This window comes from Drosophila albomicans, chromosome X, assembly GCF_009650485.2.
Source record: "Drosophila albomicans strain 15112-1751.03 chromosome X, ASM965048v2, whole genome shotgun sequence".
Classification (NCBI taxonomy): domain Eukaryota; kingdom Metazoa; phylum Arthropoda; class Insecta; order Diptera; family Drosophilidae; genus Drosophila; species Drosophila albomicans.
The window spans coordinates 22,439,420-22,455,539 of record NC_047627.2 but is presented as its reverse complement, the minus strand read 5'-3'; the positions used below and the strand labels follow the sequence as shown (position 1 = coordinate 22,455,539).

The 16,120-nt window shown below is 36.1% G+C and overlaps 3 protein-coding genes and 1 long non-coding RNA gene across 14 annotated transcripts in view; 1 reads left to right on the top strand and 3 right to left on the bottom strand.

The window, feature by feature from the left end:
- LOC117577622 (protein kinase shaggy) overlaps nucleotides 1-8,838 on the top strand; it is a 60,856-nt gene extending 52,018 nt beyond the window's left edge. For 8 of the 11 annotated variants that reach the window (XM_034262486.2, XM_052007272.1, XM_052007304.1 and 5 more), the window contains 3 exons: nucleotides 69-258; nucleotides 848-1,336; nucleotides 6,310-7,669. In XM_034262486.2, coding sequence (XP_034118377.1) covers nucleotides 69-258; nucleotides 848-1,336; nucleotides 6,310-6,497 — 867 coding nt within the window. In that variant the 3' untranslated portion in view covers nucleotides 6,498-7,669. Of the gene's footprint in view, nucleotides 1-68; nucleotides 259-847; nucleotides 1,337-1,467; nucleotides 1,904-3,017; nucleotides 4,434-6,309; nucleotides 7,670-8,445 lie in introns of those variants that run through there. The other 3 variants (XM_052007173.1, XM_052007141.1, XM_052007212.1) reach the window with 3 other exon arrangements.
- On the bottom strand, nucleotides 5,897-6,804 carry LOC127566047 (uncharacterized). Its single transcript, XR_007955378.1, has 3 exons — nucleotides 6,712-6,804; nucleotides 6,073-6,515; nucleotides 5,897-6,000 (listed from the first exon to the last, which is right to left on the bottom strand). It is a non-coding gene; the product is annotated as an uncharacterized LOC127566047 (long non-coding RNA).
- A 1,486-nt stretch (nucleotides 8,839-10,324) lies between the features above and the next one.
- LOC117577623 (uncharacterized) lies at nucleotides 10,325-11,551 on the bottom strand. Its single transcript, XM_034262489.2, has 2 exons — nucleotides 11,206-11,551; nucleotides 10,325-11,140 (listed from the first exon to the last, which is right to left on the bottom strand). The coding sequence occupies exons 1-2, from the start codon at nucleotides 11,549-11,551 to the stop codon at nucleotides 10,437-10,439; spliced, it is 1,050 nt and encodes a 349-aa protein (XP_034118380.1). The 3' UTR covers nucleotides 10,325-10,436.
- A 281-nt stretch (nucleotides 11,552-11,832) lies between these two features.
- LOC117577624 (uncharacterized) lies at nucleotides 11,833-12,835 on the bottom strand. The gene has a single exon (XM_034262490.2). It carries the CDS (start codon nucleotides 12,639-12,641, stop codon nucleotides 11,835-11,837), a length of 807 nt encoding a protein of 268 aa, XP_034118381.1. The 5' UTR covers nucleotides 12,642-12,835; the 3' UTR covers nucleotides 11,833-11,834.
- Nucleotides 12,836-16,120: the final 3,285 nt, after the last annotated feature.

Sequence of the window (16,120 nt, the reverse complement as noted above, 5' to 3'; positions counted from 1 at the left end):
CATTATTATTATACCATAGAATGTTTGTTTTGAATGAGAAAACTAATTGTGAATCTCAATTTTGCCAGGTTTTCCGTATACGCACTCCGACAGAAGCTATCAACTTGGTGTCCCAGCTGCTAGAGTACACGCCCAGCGCCCGTATAACACCGCTCAAGGCCTGTGCACATCCGTTCTTCGATGAGCTGCGCATGGAGGGCAATCACACCTTGCCCAATGGCCGCGAGATGCCGCCACTCTTCAACTTCACAGAGCATGGTGAGTGAGCTGATGAGCCCAGCTTCTGTTTTCATATCTATCATATACAACAAAAACAAAATATATATATATCAGTTATGTATATGCGATAAGGCACAAACTATCTAAAGCAAATTACGAGCGCACAAATCCTATATGTAAACAAATAATTTAATTTATTTCTTTTTTTTTTCGACTAATAAAATCAGTTTTGTGAATTAATCAATCAATCAAAAACAAAACAAAAAAACATGTATCAAAGCAAACAATTGGTTAAGTAGAATATAATAAAAAGAACAATTTATATATATATACATACATATTATTTGCATTCAATTTAATTATATAGAGTTTAATGCTGTAAATTGTAAATTCAAATTAGTTGGCGAAAAATTCTCAGTTATTATGTTGAAACTTTCATCACAAATAAAACAAAAAAGCTGAACTTTAAGTGTATTTTTTTTTTTTTTGTTTGTCTGTTTGTATGTTTTTGTATTATGTCTCTGTTTTGTTAATTGAAATTTGTAATTTGTGCACATAGCATATAATATAAGCGATATTCTCACATGTCTCGATATTAATGAGCATTTCTGTGTTGTTTTCTGTGTAGAACTCTCGATACAGCCTAGCTTAGTGCCACAGTTGTTGCCAAAGCATCTGCAGAATGCCGCAGTGCGTGCCTCAGCTGGCGGCAGCGGCAGCGGCGCAGCAGCTCCAGCCTCGGCGGCCAGCGGCTCCACCAGCGTCTCCTCCACGGGCAGCGGCGCGTCAGCGGATGGCGCCCAATCACAGCAGACTCCAGCGGCAGCAGCAGCAGCAGGCGGAGCAACAGCAGCAACATCGGCAACATCAGCAGCAGCAGCAGCAGCAGCTGGTGGTGGTGGACAAGGGGGCAACAACAGCAGCAGCAGCAACAGCGGCGGCGGCGGCGGCAACGCAACCAACGCAGCGCCAAATTCAGCCACCGCAGCTGCAACGGCTGCGCCGCAATCGAATGCGGCCGCAAGCGGCGGTGGCGGCGGCGGTGGTGCTGCGGCAGCTGCCACTGCAGCCGGCGGTGCGATTGCCACAAGCAATGCTGGTGGCGCCAACATAACAGGTGAGTAAACGTCTTGACTATGCAAAAGTCAAGTCAACAGCAGCATCAGCAAACGCACTCTCTGTCTCTCTCTCTCTCTATCTCTGTCTCGATCTATCTGTCTTTCACGTTTTTATTACGTCTCTGTTCAGCTAAAGTGCCAAAGACGCAGCGCAAACAGCAACAACAAATCATTCAAGTCGCAGCTCAAGTTCAACTGCAAAGTCAAGTTCAAGTCCAAAATCAAGCCCACAATCAAGTCAAACTCAATGCGAATGTGATCCGCCAACTTGCCACACACGCACACAATTAGGCGCTGCCAACTTGCCGCCAATTGAGCCCTGCCAACTTACTGACAATTGGGCGCTGCCCATTTGTCTAACCGCTACTTTTCACGCTCACTCTTTCTGTATCTCTCTCTCTCTCTCTTTCACTCTCTTCACACTATATTTTAATGTTTAGTCAAAAAAAAGTGCTCTATATACTGAGGTTTGGCCTGAATGAAATTTCTCTATAATGTGTTATGGTACTTTATTGCTTGTACTGTTTCAATTGCTTAATAAATCTGACATCTTAAAAAAAAAAACAAATATTCAGAACAATTGTCTCGCTTAACTTTTGTGCTGTGTCTGCGTCTATTGGTCTAGGGTCCAGGTCTCACTTTCCTTACCATCCGCAAAGTTCCCAAATTTCAACTCTATATATAACATATTTATGTCTTCTACATTCTCTTTATGCTATTCAGTTTTCTACTTGTTTCTGTTGTGCTCTTTCTAGTCTTTTATTAGCCAAACCTTTGCAGAGCTGTAAATATATTTCAATTATAGCCGAAATTATGATTAAAAGATGTATTAACAATACTTTTTCTGTCGGCCCATAATGATAAATGAATTAAGATATCATATAATAATTATGAAAAGATCCATTATCAATCGGACCATAATAAGAAATAAATTAAGATATATATCGATCATTATGTGTAGATATTTCATAGGTTTATTGAAAAAATTGCATATTTTTCACATAGAAGATTCGAAGATTTTTAATATAATAACGAAACCTTTGAAATATGTACAAATAATGATCGTAAAATGATATCTTCATTTATTTATACTGATATCATATATCGATCATTATGTGTGGATACAATTGAAAGATCTACAAATAATGATCGATATATGATATCTTAGTTTATTTATTATTATGGTCCGAATGATTTTCATAATAATAATTTCGGATATAATATAAATATATCTTTTTTACTGTCTTGAACAACTTTCACATCTTCTATGCGAAATATTTTTAACTCTGCAAGGGAATTTCCATTTGATCTTCGGTATTTGGCCGAAGGAAGCTCTTCTTGTTCTGTTGCGTTTTTGCATGCGCTATTTTAGAAGCTAAATATATATATATTTATTTACGAGTACATAATCTTCTTTCTATATATATATATATTGTATGTATATAGACCTAAGCGTAATCCAGCCCAAACGCTGCTTCCCCGTGCCTCAAAATCCTATAAAGTGCATATATAGAACGACCCCAGATATTGTTTGGAATTATATATATAACATACATTATATATAGCTGCCGTTTACATATCTTTTGCTACCTCATTTGATTTGATTTAAATTATGATTTGATTTTGAATTTAATTTAATTTCTTTTCTTTTTCGTTTCTTTTTTTTTGTTTTAATTGCAGATTCATAGGGGCAATAGTAACATACCTATATCTATATATATATATTTATATATATAGTAATAAATATATATGCATATATATATACTAAAAGAAATCAACAACAACACACACATACACCACTATATGCATACCGCATACACTGAGAGAAAGGCGTATACAATAAAAATAAACTAAAGAGAAAAAAGAACACAAAATATAAGTGAAAACAACTGGCAACAAAACTAAATATAAAATTATATATACATTGATATATAAACACACACACACACACACCCTCCCCATACACACACACACACACACACACACTATATAATTAATTAATTTAAAGCAATTTGCAGCAAGTTCATAAACAAAACAAAACAAAAAAAAAAATCAAAAAGAAAAATGCATATAAAATAGCAAATAAAATATATTATGTAAAACTCAAAAAACAAATGAGAAAAGAATAACTGCAAATTCTATATTATGAGAAAAAAATAGAAAAACAAAAACTAAAACAACAAATGTAATGCAAAATTTTACATAGATAAAAATTAAATTTATTTTAAAAACTAAAATAAAAACAAACAAAAAAAAAACAAAACAAAAAACTAATAATAACTGTAATAGTAATGTCATTGCTAATGCCAATAATGGCTTGTTTTTATTATTATGATTATTATAATTATCCTTTTTTTTAAATAATAAATAAAGAAACTATAATAGATAACAAACAGCTGGCAAAAATTAAGAAACAAAAAAAAAGAAATTGGCAGCTTTTCGCTGTGGAATTGTCATCCCATAATACACACACACATACACACGCACTCACTCACACACACACACACATACATATGTAGTTAAAGAAAAGTCATTGCATAACGATTTCCCTTATTTTTATTATTTTTTTTCTGTATAATTATTATTATTTTTAGTATGTTAAAATGATGAGATATGTGTAGCAAAAAGCAAAACAATAATAATAAAATATAATAACAACAACAAAGCAAAATTAACAACAACAAAAAAGCAAAACTATACGCAAAACTTGAATTTTGTTGATCCTTAATAATAATAACTCCAAAATAATAATATGATAATAATGAGAGAATATTCGTTCGTTCGTTAACTTGACATCGATAACAAGTGTAACAGAAAATTGCAAGAGAACATAAAAATATACAAATATATTTAACATAAGAGACGATAAAGAAGAAGAACAAGAAGATGATGAAGATGGCTGCATCAAAAAATCAACAACTTAACATAATGTTAATGCTATGTTAAATTTAAAATTATGAAAATTTAATTGAAACAAAGAAAACAAAACAAACAAAAAAAAACATACAAAACAAAAAAAATACAAAGCAAAATTGCAACAACAACAACAAATTAAGCAAATATACTAATGTTTTGCGTTATATATCTAAACAAAACCCTAATTAATTAATGCATTCATTAATTAATTAAAACGATTATGATTACACATAAATAAAATATAATATAAATAATTTTTTTTTTTTGTAAAACGCATTATAAACATACATATATATACATACATACATACATATTAAATAAATAAATTATTTTTATTAAATAATTATTATTATTTTGTAATAAATGAAAGAAGAAAGCAGCGTGTGCATTGAGTGAAGGAACAACCATAAAAACAAAAAACAAAAATGAAAGTAAAAATACAACAACAACAATTTCACACACACATGATTAATAACAAAACAAATATACAATAATTAATTGTATGTATATTAAATTTAGTGAATTACTTAAACAAAAGCAACAACAAATATATAACACAACACAACATTTATAACAATTTTTGATGTAAACACTTAATTACGTTTTTTTTTTTTTTTGAGAGATAATAGTTATTAATTGTATTTAGGAGAAGTAAAGAGAGTAAAATCATGCTCTATTATACAGTTATATAGATAACATGACACACACACACGTACACGTACACACACACACAGACACAGAGAGAAACACGTGTATGAATGTATTCGTATCGCTGGTTTAGTTGCAATATGTAGATAAAAATACATAAAAATGAGAAATATACATACATTTATATATATATATATATATAAATACTTATACATATACATAGCTAACGTCGTGTATTCGTATGTGTGTGTATAATCGATAGAAAACACATCAGCACATAATGCAGACGAAGCAAAAGCAGAAAATGAGTTTGTTCAATCAGTGAACTGGTTCCGCTCCGCTGATTCCGCCAATCACAGTTATCGATATCGCTGCCGATATCGATTGCGCGATTGCGGACGAGCAGCTCTCCCTAGATAAGAGCGCGCTTGCTTGCTGATTTTGAATTCAACAATTTGCAAATTACAAATAATAACGTAATTATTAACAAATAATTGTAAAAACAAAACAAAACGTATATATTTATTTATATAGTTTATTATAAAAGCACTTTAAATTAATTAATTATGCTAATTACACACATAATATATATATATAAACAATTAAAAACAAGAATACAACAACAATACACACACAAAAATTAAATCAACTTTTTTCCTAGTAATGTAGACAAACACAACAACAGCAGCAGAAACAACAAACAATCGACATTATTTGGCGTTAATCAATTGATTTAAATTAAATTAAATACGATAACGAAACACACACATATGCATACATAAATACATATTACCAATTGTAATGCTATAATAATAACAATATAATAATTCATGATAACAAATACATAGACAAAGGAAAGAAAAGAAACAAGTTGTTGATAAAGATAAATGGAAATGAACATGAAGAACACATACACTGAGCAAAATTACAAAAACAACAAAAAAACGAAATGCTGAAAAACAAGAATAAAAAATAATAAAAATAAAAACAATAAAAAAAAACATTTAAACGAATTCATTTTTTTTTTCCGCCTTATTTCATTTGTACATTTTGTGTTTTTGTTGTTTGCCAGCAAGGGTGGTGGGGCGACGGGGGGATTCTGAAGTGAAAAAAAATCCTTTCCCCGTTATTGCATTTGAAACTCTTTTCATACATACATGTATGTACGTACTATGTAACTGTTGTTGTATGTATGTATTTGCTTCTTCTTCTCCATGCTCATGTACTTGCATGCTCTCTGTGAACTTGTTGCGCGCTAGCACGCTCTCTCTTTTGATCTGTCTCTCCTCCTCTCTCTTTCAATCACTGTCTTTGTTACTATGTGTTTTTGCGAATGCCTTTGTAGCTGCAAACAGGAACAACAACAACTCTACTCTCTGTTTCTCTTTTGACAACCAAACATTTGCAGGCTCGCAGTCGAACAGCGCCTTGAACAGCAGTGCCGGCGCCAGTGGTAATGGGGATGGTGGTGACGCCAGTGCTGCGGGTGGTGACGGTGAAGTCGGTGGTGGCGGCGGCAACGGGAACGGCGGCGGTGACAATGGCGCAGCAGCTGAGGCCGATCAGGCGGCAGCGTCGGCCAGTGCATCGGGTTAGCGCAATAATGGCGGTGTTCTGTTAATGTAAATGTTGTTTACAGCGTACTGTTATTAACATTTTTTCGCTCGCCCGGCTGCTGTTAAATTTACTTAAGCCCCGCTTTGTGTTCTTATTTTTGTTTGTTTGCATACAAATAAGAACACAAAGCGAGGCTTAAGTAAATTTAACAGCAGCCAATTTTCAACATGCACACGCAAACTCACATACATACTCTTGCAAAGTTAACAGCAGTGAAACTTCAATTGTGCAAAAATACACAAAGCAAGTGATTGCATTCGCACTTAACCGAAGTGCTTTTTTTTTCTTGCCCTTCACACGGAAGAAGAAGAAAACAACGGCGCCCTGCAGTGCAAAAGTGTGAGCAAAGTGTGTGACAACTTGTATGAATGTGTGTGCGTGTGTGTGTGCGTGTTGTACACTGGACGCAAGGCAAATATTTAGCGTATTTTCATTTGTTAAATATAACAAAACGGAAACAACAAAATGAAAATACGCTAAATATTTGCCTTGCGTCCAGTGTACAACACGCACACACACACGCACACACATTCATACAAGTTGTCACACAACAAAACAACAAAATGAAAATTCAAAAGAAAAAACACAAAGCAAAGCAAATGCCTAAATTATGCATTAAAAGGAAATATTTATTATTAATACAAATACAAAACAAATAAAAACAAAAACTACATATATGTATATACATACATACATATACATATATACGTATGCATATATAATGACAGACAACACACAATCTCTCTCACACACACATACACACAATTGAGAAAATGTTAAAAGAATATTAAACTAAATTAAATTAAATTAAATAACAGCAACTAAATACATTATAGTAAAAACAAAAACAAAATCAACAACAATTTGCGAAAAATACAAAAACAAAAGCAAAACGTAATAAATGATAAGCAAATCGAGAAAGAAAATTTAGTGAAATAAATCAAAATTTTTTGTCCCATTTAAAGTAAAGTACGTATACAACATTAATGTAGTTAATCGCGACAACAGCAGCAGCAACAACAACAACAACTCTAATGTGATGTTGTTGTGGTCAAGGAAAAACAGAATACAAAAAATTCAATCGTTTCTACAATGTATGCAAAAATGTTAAAAGTAAAACGTAAAACAAAAAAAGCAAAAAAAAATAATAACTTATACGTATAGTAAAAACGTAATCACAAAAAATACAAGTTTTCCCCCATACGCAACAACTATATACATACATACAACATACATACATATATAGGCATATACTCTCCAAACCGATTTCGTACTTGCTACAACAAGAACACAGAACAGACAGTCGGGTAGACAGAGACAGAGACAGCGACAGAGACAGACGGAATACTTCTTCTCTCCCATCACTTCCGCAATTGCCCCGCAAAGTATGCTTTGGATTGCGGCAAATGTGAAACATGCGAAAGAAGTAAATGTAAAACTGTTTCTCTACCATATTATGAACTCCCCCGCTCCCTTATCATCCTGTCATCCTAAGCACTAAATATTGAGTGCCATTCTACAGTCCAAATCTAGCATATATATATATATAAATATATATATATTATTAGTACGATTATAAAACGACAAATCCAATAAGAGAATACGGAAAATAAATTACTCAGCGCTGTTTCGAATTTCAGCAATTTCGCCGGCGAGCGAATGTGAAACTCGGAATGGGGCTGATTAGGAAACGCTTTTAGCGCGCGACGCCACCCATTAAAATAAATAATAAATTTAAATTTACAACAAATACAAAGAAATTACAAAAACAAAAAAAAACAAACAAAAAATTTAAAAAACAACAAAACCAAAAAATCTAAAAAACAACAAAAACAAAGAAATCTAAAAATAAAGAAAAAATAAAAGAAGAAATAAGAAAAGAAAATAAAATGTGCGAAGAAGAAGAAGAGGCAAGTTGAATGAGGAGAACTCTCGAAATAGTAACCATGATTATAATGCATTAATTGTAAAGTAATCGTAAACGTTTAGCTGCAATTGAAAATTTAAATTAATTTTAAAATTTATAAAAAGCGTAAAAATAATGAAAAACACAAACAAACAAACAAACACTTGGCACGAGGCATATTCCATATATACACACACACACAGAGACACGTACATATTTAAATAGATGTATTCCAGATGGTAAGCTCGCGGCTTTCGTTGCCGCCTCGGACCATTACACAACACTGTTTTTTTTTGGCCTGCCACAAGAAGAAGAGATCAAAGCAATTGCATCATCTATTTATATCTATGTAGCGTGTAATATCTCAGAGCCTGCCTATAGAAGATTCCCCCAAATCAACAAAGAGCTAATAAAAATGCTACCTTATTTCTTATACCGATCCCCGCCCCCGCCCCACTGCGATCTTTTTAGCAAATGTTTCCAATTCGCTTAAGCAAAGAAAACAGAAAAACAGACAAAAAAAAACTGTAATAAACTAACTGTATTTGTATATGTATATGTATTCCTAGATTCCATTATGTCTTATATTGTATTTCCTATACATTTTTTTTTTCTAAACTTAGAGAACCAAAAGAACGATTAAGAAGTTCAAGTTGAAGAAGTTAAGCAAAAAAAAAAGAAGATACTTATTGAAGGTTTTGTAGTAATATCCAAGCAAAGATATTTATTATAATTTCAGAATAAACAAAGTAAAGAAATGCAAAACTATAAAAACAAAAAAAATACAAATCTAAATAAAAATAACAAAAAGCTCCACAACATTTTAGAGTATAATGTATGAGACAACTACAACAACAAATTATATATAAAAATAATCTACTCACACACACACATACACACCTACACCCAAACACACACACATTCACAGTAAAAATTCACTTTAATTTGTAATTATAAATTCGAAAAAAGAATTCCGCAAATAAGCCCTTCCCCGAAGAAAAAAAATTATTAAGAAAAGAGGCAGTCGAAAAAAATTATAAAAAAAACTATGAAAATATATATATATGAAATACAAAAAAAAAAACAGAAAATAAAAAAATTAAAACAATTTTCAGCGTTTCGCTTAAAGGAAATATGAAAAACTTACATTTAAACACAAGACAAAAGAAAAAAATTAAATACTAAACTAAATGCAAAACCAAAATCCAACAATAATTACAAGCAGAACAACCAAAAACAACAACCAGACAACAACAACATGAGACACATAAAAAGGAACATTAATTTAAAAAGAAAAAACAAAAAAACAAACAATAAAAATTACAAACAAAAATATTATAAACAAGTGTTTTTGTTATATGGGGAAAACAAGGAGAAATTGTATAGAAAGTATGGAGTTTGGAGATATGGCGGAAAAACGAATAAAGAGTTGTGGAGAGTCTGTAGAAGAGTTTGCGTTGCGGAGAAATACGCGAGATTGGGAGAAAAACACACAATGGCGAAAATGCGACGGAATTTGTCATAATAAAAATGCCAGGTTTGCGAAAACAAGGAAAAATAGTCTGGAGAGTATGGAGCTTGGATATATGTGTGGAGTATTGAGTGAAAAGTTGTGGAGAGTTTGTAGAAGAGTTGGCGTTTGCGGAGAAATATTGGCGAGATTGGGAGAAAAAAAAACATTGAGGTCGATTTGGGAGAAATGGTTGAAAAGTTGGCGAAAATGCGACGGAATTATGGCGAAATTGGCGTAATAAAAATGCCAGCTTTGCGAATACAAGGAGAAATTGTGGAGTGTGTAGAGTTTGGAGATATGTTGACGAGGTTGGGAGAAAAAAGCATTTAGTAGTTTGATTTGGGAGACATGACAAAAAGTTGGCGAAATTGACGTAATAAAAAGGTTTGTTCTTTACAGTTTATGGTTAATGGTTTATGGTTCATGGTTTTACTTTAAATTTCGAATTTAAACATATAGTGTAGTGTAATGTATCTAGTCTAATCCTAAGCCGATCTGTCTAGGGCTTGCGGCGTTTACTTTGGCTGCTGGGATTCAACTCTTCTTCCTTTTTGTGGCGTCTCTTGCTGCCGCTGCGTCCACTTGCCACAGCCTTGTGCTGTGTGGCAACTGTTGTCACAGCAGAAGTTGCAGCAGCTCCTGTCCCTGTTGCTGAATGATGATTGGTGCTTGTCAGCGCTGTTGGCGTCTCCTCGTAGCTTGTCTGCTGCGTCTGCTGCTCTGTTTTGATGGGCGCAATCATGAGCAAATCATTTCCACGCTGCGCTGATCCATTCGTCTCCCTTTCTAGGCGTTCGCATTTGATGTGATGCAGTGCATCGACCGCATGTCCGTTTGCCATGCGATTGTCATTGTTGTTTGGCTCATCGAGACCAGCAGCCATCGAATGATGTTGCTGCTGTTGTTGCTGCTGCTGCCACTCGAGGATGCCGGTGAGGAGTTTAATATACTTGATGGCCGAGCGCAGTATCTCGTTCTTGGAGAGCTTCTTGTCCGGCGGATGCGTGGGCACCAGCTTCCGCAACTCAGCAAACGCACCCGACACATTCTGCTGACGCCAACGCTCCCGCGTGTTGGTGAACACCTTACGCACAGGACCAGGAGCTGCCAGTCCCGATGCATTGCTGCCCGGTGGCGCCGTCTGACCGCCAAACAGATTGTGACCGCTGCCACTGCGCGGAGAGTTCGACAGCGAGCGACTTGCTAGGGAAAGTCAAAAAAGAAAAGACGTCAGCGAATTGAGGAGATCGTCATCGTAGTTTGCTTACCATCCGCCTGATTCCCGTTGAGCACAATGTAATCCCGCAGCTCGTCCTCGTCTTCCTCGGTGTCGTTCAGCGAAAAGTCCGACAGATCGCCGTCGGATATGGACTCCGTCTTGGGTTGCACATAGGGCGTGGCATGGCGCAATAAAGCGGGCGGCTGACGCGTTGTCGTCGTGGTCGTTGTCGCTGTGGAGCTTCCATTCACGTGTGCTCCATTGGTCTCGGTGTCGGTGCGGTGTCTTGTGGTGCCGCCATTCGCTGAGCTGGAGCTGGCACTGGAGTGACTTCCGGCCGTGCTGCGTTCGTCCGCATTGTCGGCGCCATTGGAGCTGCTGGGAAGCCAAGCCATCGGTAGGTCAGGACGTCTGACTCGCTGCGCGTTCGCTGACCAAGTGAGCTGACAACGAGGATTGAAGCAGTGGCGTAGCTTTGTGAGGGAGAAAGCCAGCAAGGAAGCGGGGGAGGAATAGGAATAGAGAGCGTACCAGGGATAAAGAGAGAGGAGCAGGATGGTAACAGGAGCAGAACTGAGGAAATTCAACCCTAAAAGCTGACTGGCAGCCAAAAGAGGCGGCGCCTGAGCAACCCTTGTGTTCAACTGACAGTGCCTGCAAAAAATACTGCATCGTTTTTTACAGCTGCGACTGTTGTGACGTGAGTTCGAAGAGCGAACCGCGTCGCACATTGAAGATGGGACGCGGCACCGAGGGCAACGCCAGAGGAAGCCCCGCTGTCAGTTCCTCCTCTTCCTCCTCCGTCCCATTGGACTCCATCGGTTGTGGCTGCGGTTGTTCCTGCTTCTCCGTTCTGGGTAGAGAAACGCTCTTGACTGACGCCGTCAGGAACTTGGGCTTGGCAACGCCGGAGAGAGGCGCCAGAGTGCTGAGACTCAGTTGCATGGCGAGCGGGGGACTCATGAAGAACATTTTATCCTTGCGCTGGTGTCCCTGGAAATTCATGCGCAGCTCCACATTGTATGTGCCATCAAAGACATCGTTCGGCTTGTACACATACGTGGTCGGGGTCATCGAGCTATCGATGTAGTCCACCTGCAGTTCGAGGGGAAAATCGGTGCTCAGCACCTCGGTGATCTCGAACGGTGACGAGTCGGCGACATGAAGACGCAGAGGTAAACGCGGCGACATCCGGAACGTCACACGCTTCACATAGTGACCCATGTCGACTCGGTCCTGTGCCTTGATGTACACACACCATGTCGGCTCAAAGATGAAGGGACGAAAGTCGTCGGTGCTTTCCGGCTTGCAGCCAATGATCAGGTCTTTGCATATGATCAAACCATCTCCGGTCGCGTTGTCCCGTGCACTTCTGCACTCACCTCCCCGTTCTCGCTCCCAGAAGCGATCCAGCGAAGGATTGCGGCAATAACTCACTCGCTGACAGCCGTCAACGGTGCTGGAGTATAAGTTGGAGTAGCTCATTGCGGCAGAAGACGAGAGAACACTGTAAGGTTTATTTCTGTGTTTTAGCTAAGAATTTGGCGAATTACTTGGGCAAGAGTACAGAGAATGAATACCGCAATACGTGTCTGATTCTGATTGTGACTATGACTGTGAAACTAAAACTATAAATTGAGTAACAAAAACATCAAACCGAACCGAACTGAAGTAACAACTACAGCTGCCAAAAGGCCAACTTGATGAGGGACTTTAAGGATTGCAGTTTGGGCAAAGTAAGTGTAATTTTTTATATAATTATAAAATATAGTGATTGTCTATATTATCTACTCGACTACTTTCCATGTTATGACAGCGGTTTGGCAGTGGTTTAGCTGTAAAGTAGGAACAATTCTTAAAATCTAGACAGAAAAACCATTTTCTATAGTTTACTATTCAACTAAACCGGTTACCAAGTGCTTCAGCGTCCAAAAACTAACGAGATGAGGTAATTATTTCCACAGAAAGTTCAAAGATTGAAGTTTATCAAAACGGGTTCAGTCAAGTTAGTGTTATTTTTGATATTGTAATAGAGTGATTTTTTATATTATATATTCCATGTTATGAATGGGTTCAATAATGATTCAGTTGCATAAATTAAGCTATCTCTAGTGTATGAGAGAGTGCATTTTGTATACTACTCTTCTTTGTTGTGAACCGGTTCGCAAGTGCTTTAACAATGGTCAAGAAGATAGAGAATCACGGAAGCAATTCAAATTAGAAATTATTGTTGTGTTGTAAACGAATTTATCAACCTTAGGCGTGATTTAATAATTCCCTCGATTTCAAGAATGAATTACGACTTTCATTGCCTTAACAGCTTTACTTTATCAGAGCTTAGTATAAAAATTAAATCTTAAAACCTCTGATAGTTTTCAGATTTCGAATTTTTCAATTTTCCAGTTGCTTGTGCACAAGCTTCAATCTTTTATTTCTTGACTTGACTGGGCAATTGTCTCCACTCAACTGTGGCTAATTGGCAAAGATGCCGCTGTGATGATTGCAACGCCTTCACTTCGCGAAAGGATTAAAAAAAAAAGTTGTCGCAAGTGAAGCGTGAAAATTTCAACGCTATGGAAAAGTTTTGCGATTTGCCTACGCCAATTTTTTCACGCCCTGGCATTTGGATGTCCCAAACACCAAAAACCCCCTCAGCTTACGACACCCATTCCCCGCTGCCAGGGTTGCAACCTCTTGGAAAGAGGTAGGAAAGAAAGAGCGAGAGCGAAGTACTTCGAGACAGCTGTCCAATGAGACAGCCGAATGGCGCAGGCGCTCTCAACAAAGGGGCGTGACCAATGAGCAACCCTCTCTTCTGCCCCTCCCATTTCCCCCTATTTTGTTTAAAAATCACAGCAGTCTCTGGTTCATTTGTCTCGCGACTTATTAAACAATTTCTATCAAAAAAAATTCAGTTGTTTTCGCTGAATCAAAAAAACAAGAATTCTACCAAGTTGGCTGAATTTTCTTCAGTTCCAACATGTTTGCAAAACTTTACCGCCGGCATTTGGTAGATAAACTTAAGAGGATTGAAAGGACAGGACAGCTTCTTTTGGAGTTATATTACCCGTTGCATAATGACAAAATATACAGAATCCCTGACCCAAGATGAAAGAACACTTCAGCAATCCATCAGCTATAATATATAGTGAGGAATTTCAAATTTGCAATCGTTAATCAAGGATATTAAAACCAGATAAAACTATGTAAGTTAATTTTTTATTTATATTTTATTTTATTTATGTATTTATTTGAATTATTTTTAACAAAGATATATGGGTAATTCCTTTACTAAAAGTGTCGCGGGCGAGATTTGTCTTTATTAAAAAAGTAATGTTTTTATAACTTTATTATTATTATTAGAGAATTACCCATATAAATAATTGCAATAGTTGCAAAGTTTATAAATTAAAGAAACATTTTTAATATTGCTAATAAGATGTTAAGGAACTTACAAAATATGTATTAATAATGCAAAAACGTAAAATTCATTAGTTTATTATTTCCCTTCGATAGTCCATTTTTTGTTTTTTTTTTTTGTGAAAAGTTGTTTACTGAAGTGTAAGCTTCTAATATTTATGTTACACTTACTCAAAATACAAATATATTCCAAGTTATGAAGTACAGTAGCTGATTATATACAATCTCAGATTTTGCTATTTGTTTCTTATATCGCATGTTGAAAATAACGAAATACGCACCACCATGAATAGCTCCAGCTAAATATAATTTATTTAATATGTTTTATATTGTTTATTTAGATATTTCGTAATTCAAAAATATATACATAAATTGTAAAAACTTAATTGTACTAAATTAATTAAATAAATTATATTAAGCTGTTAAATTTTGCTTCGAAATTGCGTTTATATAGTAATGTTATTTTTGGAGTCGAAGCAGCCAACACTCTCTTTTCTGTAAATGAATTTTTTGTATTTAATACTTTTGAATTACAGATTAGGAATATTTATTTTACTTAAACAATATGTTGAAAATAGAAAAATAGTCCAAATTGTTTATTATATTTCATTTATTTCAACAAACGTTTATTCATTTTAAGGTGGGGAAAAATTGAGGAATTCAAAGAGCCGCAAGCAAGAAACATATTGAACCTTATTAATTACGATAATTTGTTCTATTTTAAAATCTGATAAAGGAAAGTTATATTCAATATTAAGCAGTTTAGAGAAAAAGAACCCATGAGAAAGTGTCAAAAAAACTGAGACATTGGCAAAAAGCGTGGAAACTTTCTCTGCCAATGTTGATGCAATATTTATCCGATTATAATTTGAACTCATTTGATATTCATAGGCAGATGATGAGCAGGCGCAGGAAAATCAATTTGAAGTGAACGCGGTCATCAGTTTGGGATTAGACCAGACACCAGTCTTCACAAGTGACTTGGCCAGCTCATTTGGGGTACGAGAACGATGAGAACTTGTGCCTAATCCAGCTCACAGACATCATGTCGCGCGCCAGCGGTGGCAACAACCCTCAAATGGACAGCAGCGAGGTGTGGCTCGTAAGCGGATTTGAGGCAATCAAATCAAAGTTGCCACACACAACAACCAACAAAAAAAAAGTGAAGAAAAAAGAAGTAGAAGGGAGTCAGAAGTCAAGTCGACACATCATCAGCATCAAAATCAAATTAGCACCACTTTTGGTAGCTAATTTTGTTATCATTCGCATGCAGCACGCAATGTATTTGTGTGTGTGTGTGTGGCACGTGTGGCACTAAAGATAAGATTGTAGAGTCAACAAACAGCAGCCACGAGTCAACCAACCAACAACACACACGTGCCCCGGTGACCATAAGCTGGAGTTTAGGCTGAAGCTAAAGCTGCAGCTGCCCAAAAGTTGGAAGCTGAAAAATCAATATTGCCTGGCCACGCCCACCAGAGTGATGCGGGTTTCACACCCACTTGAACCCATCCAGAGTGTGCGCAATTATTTAATGTGATATT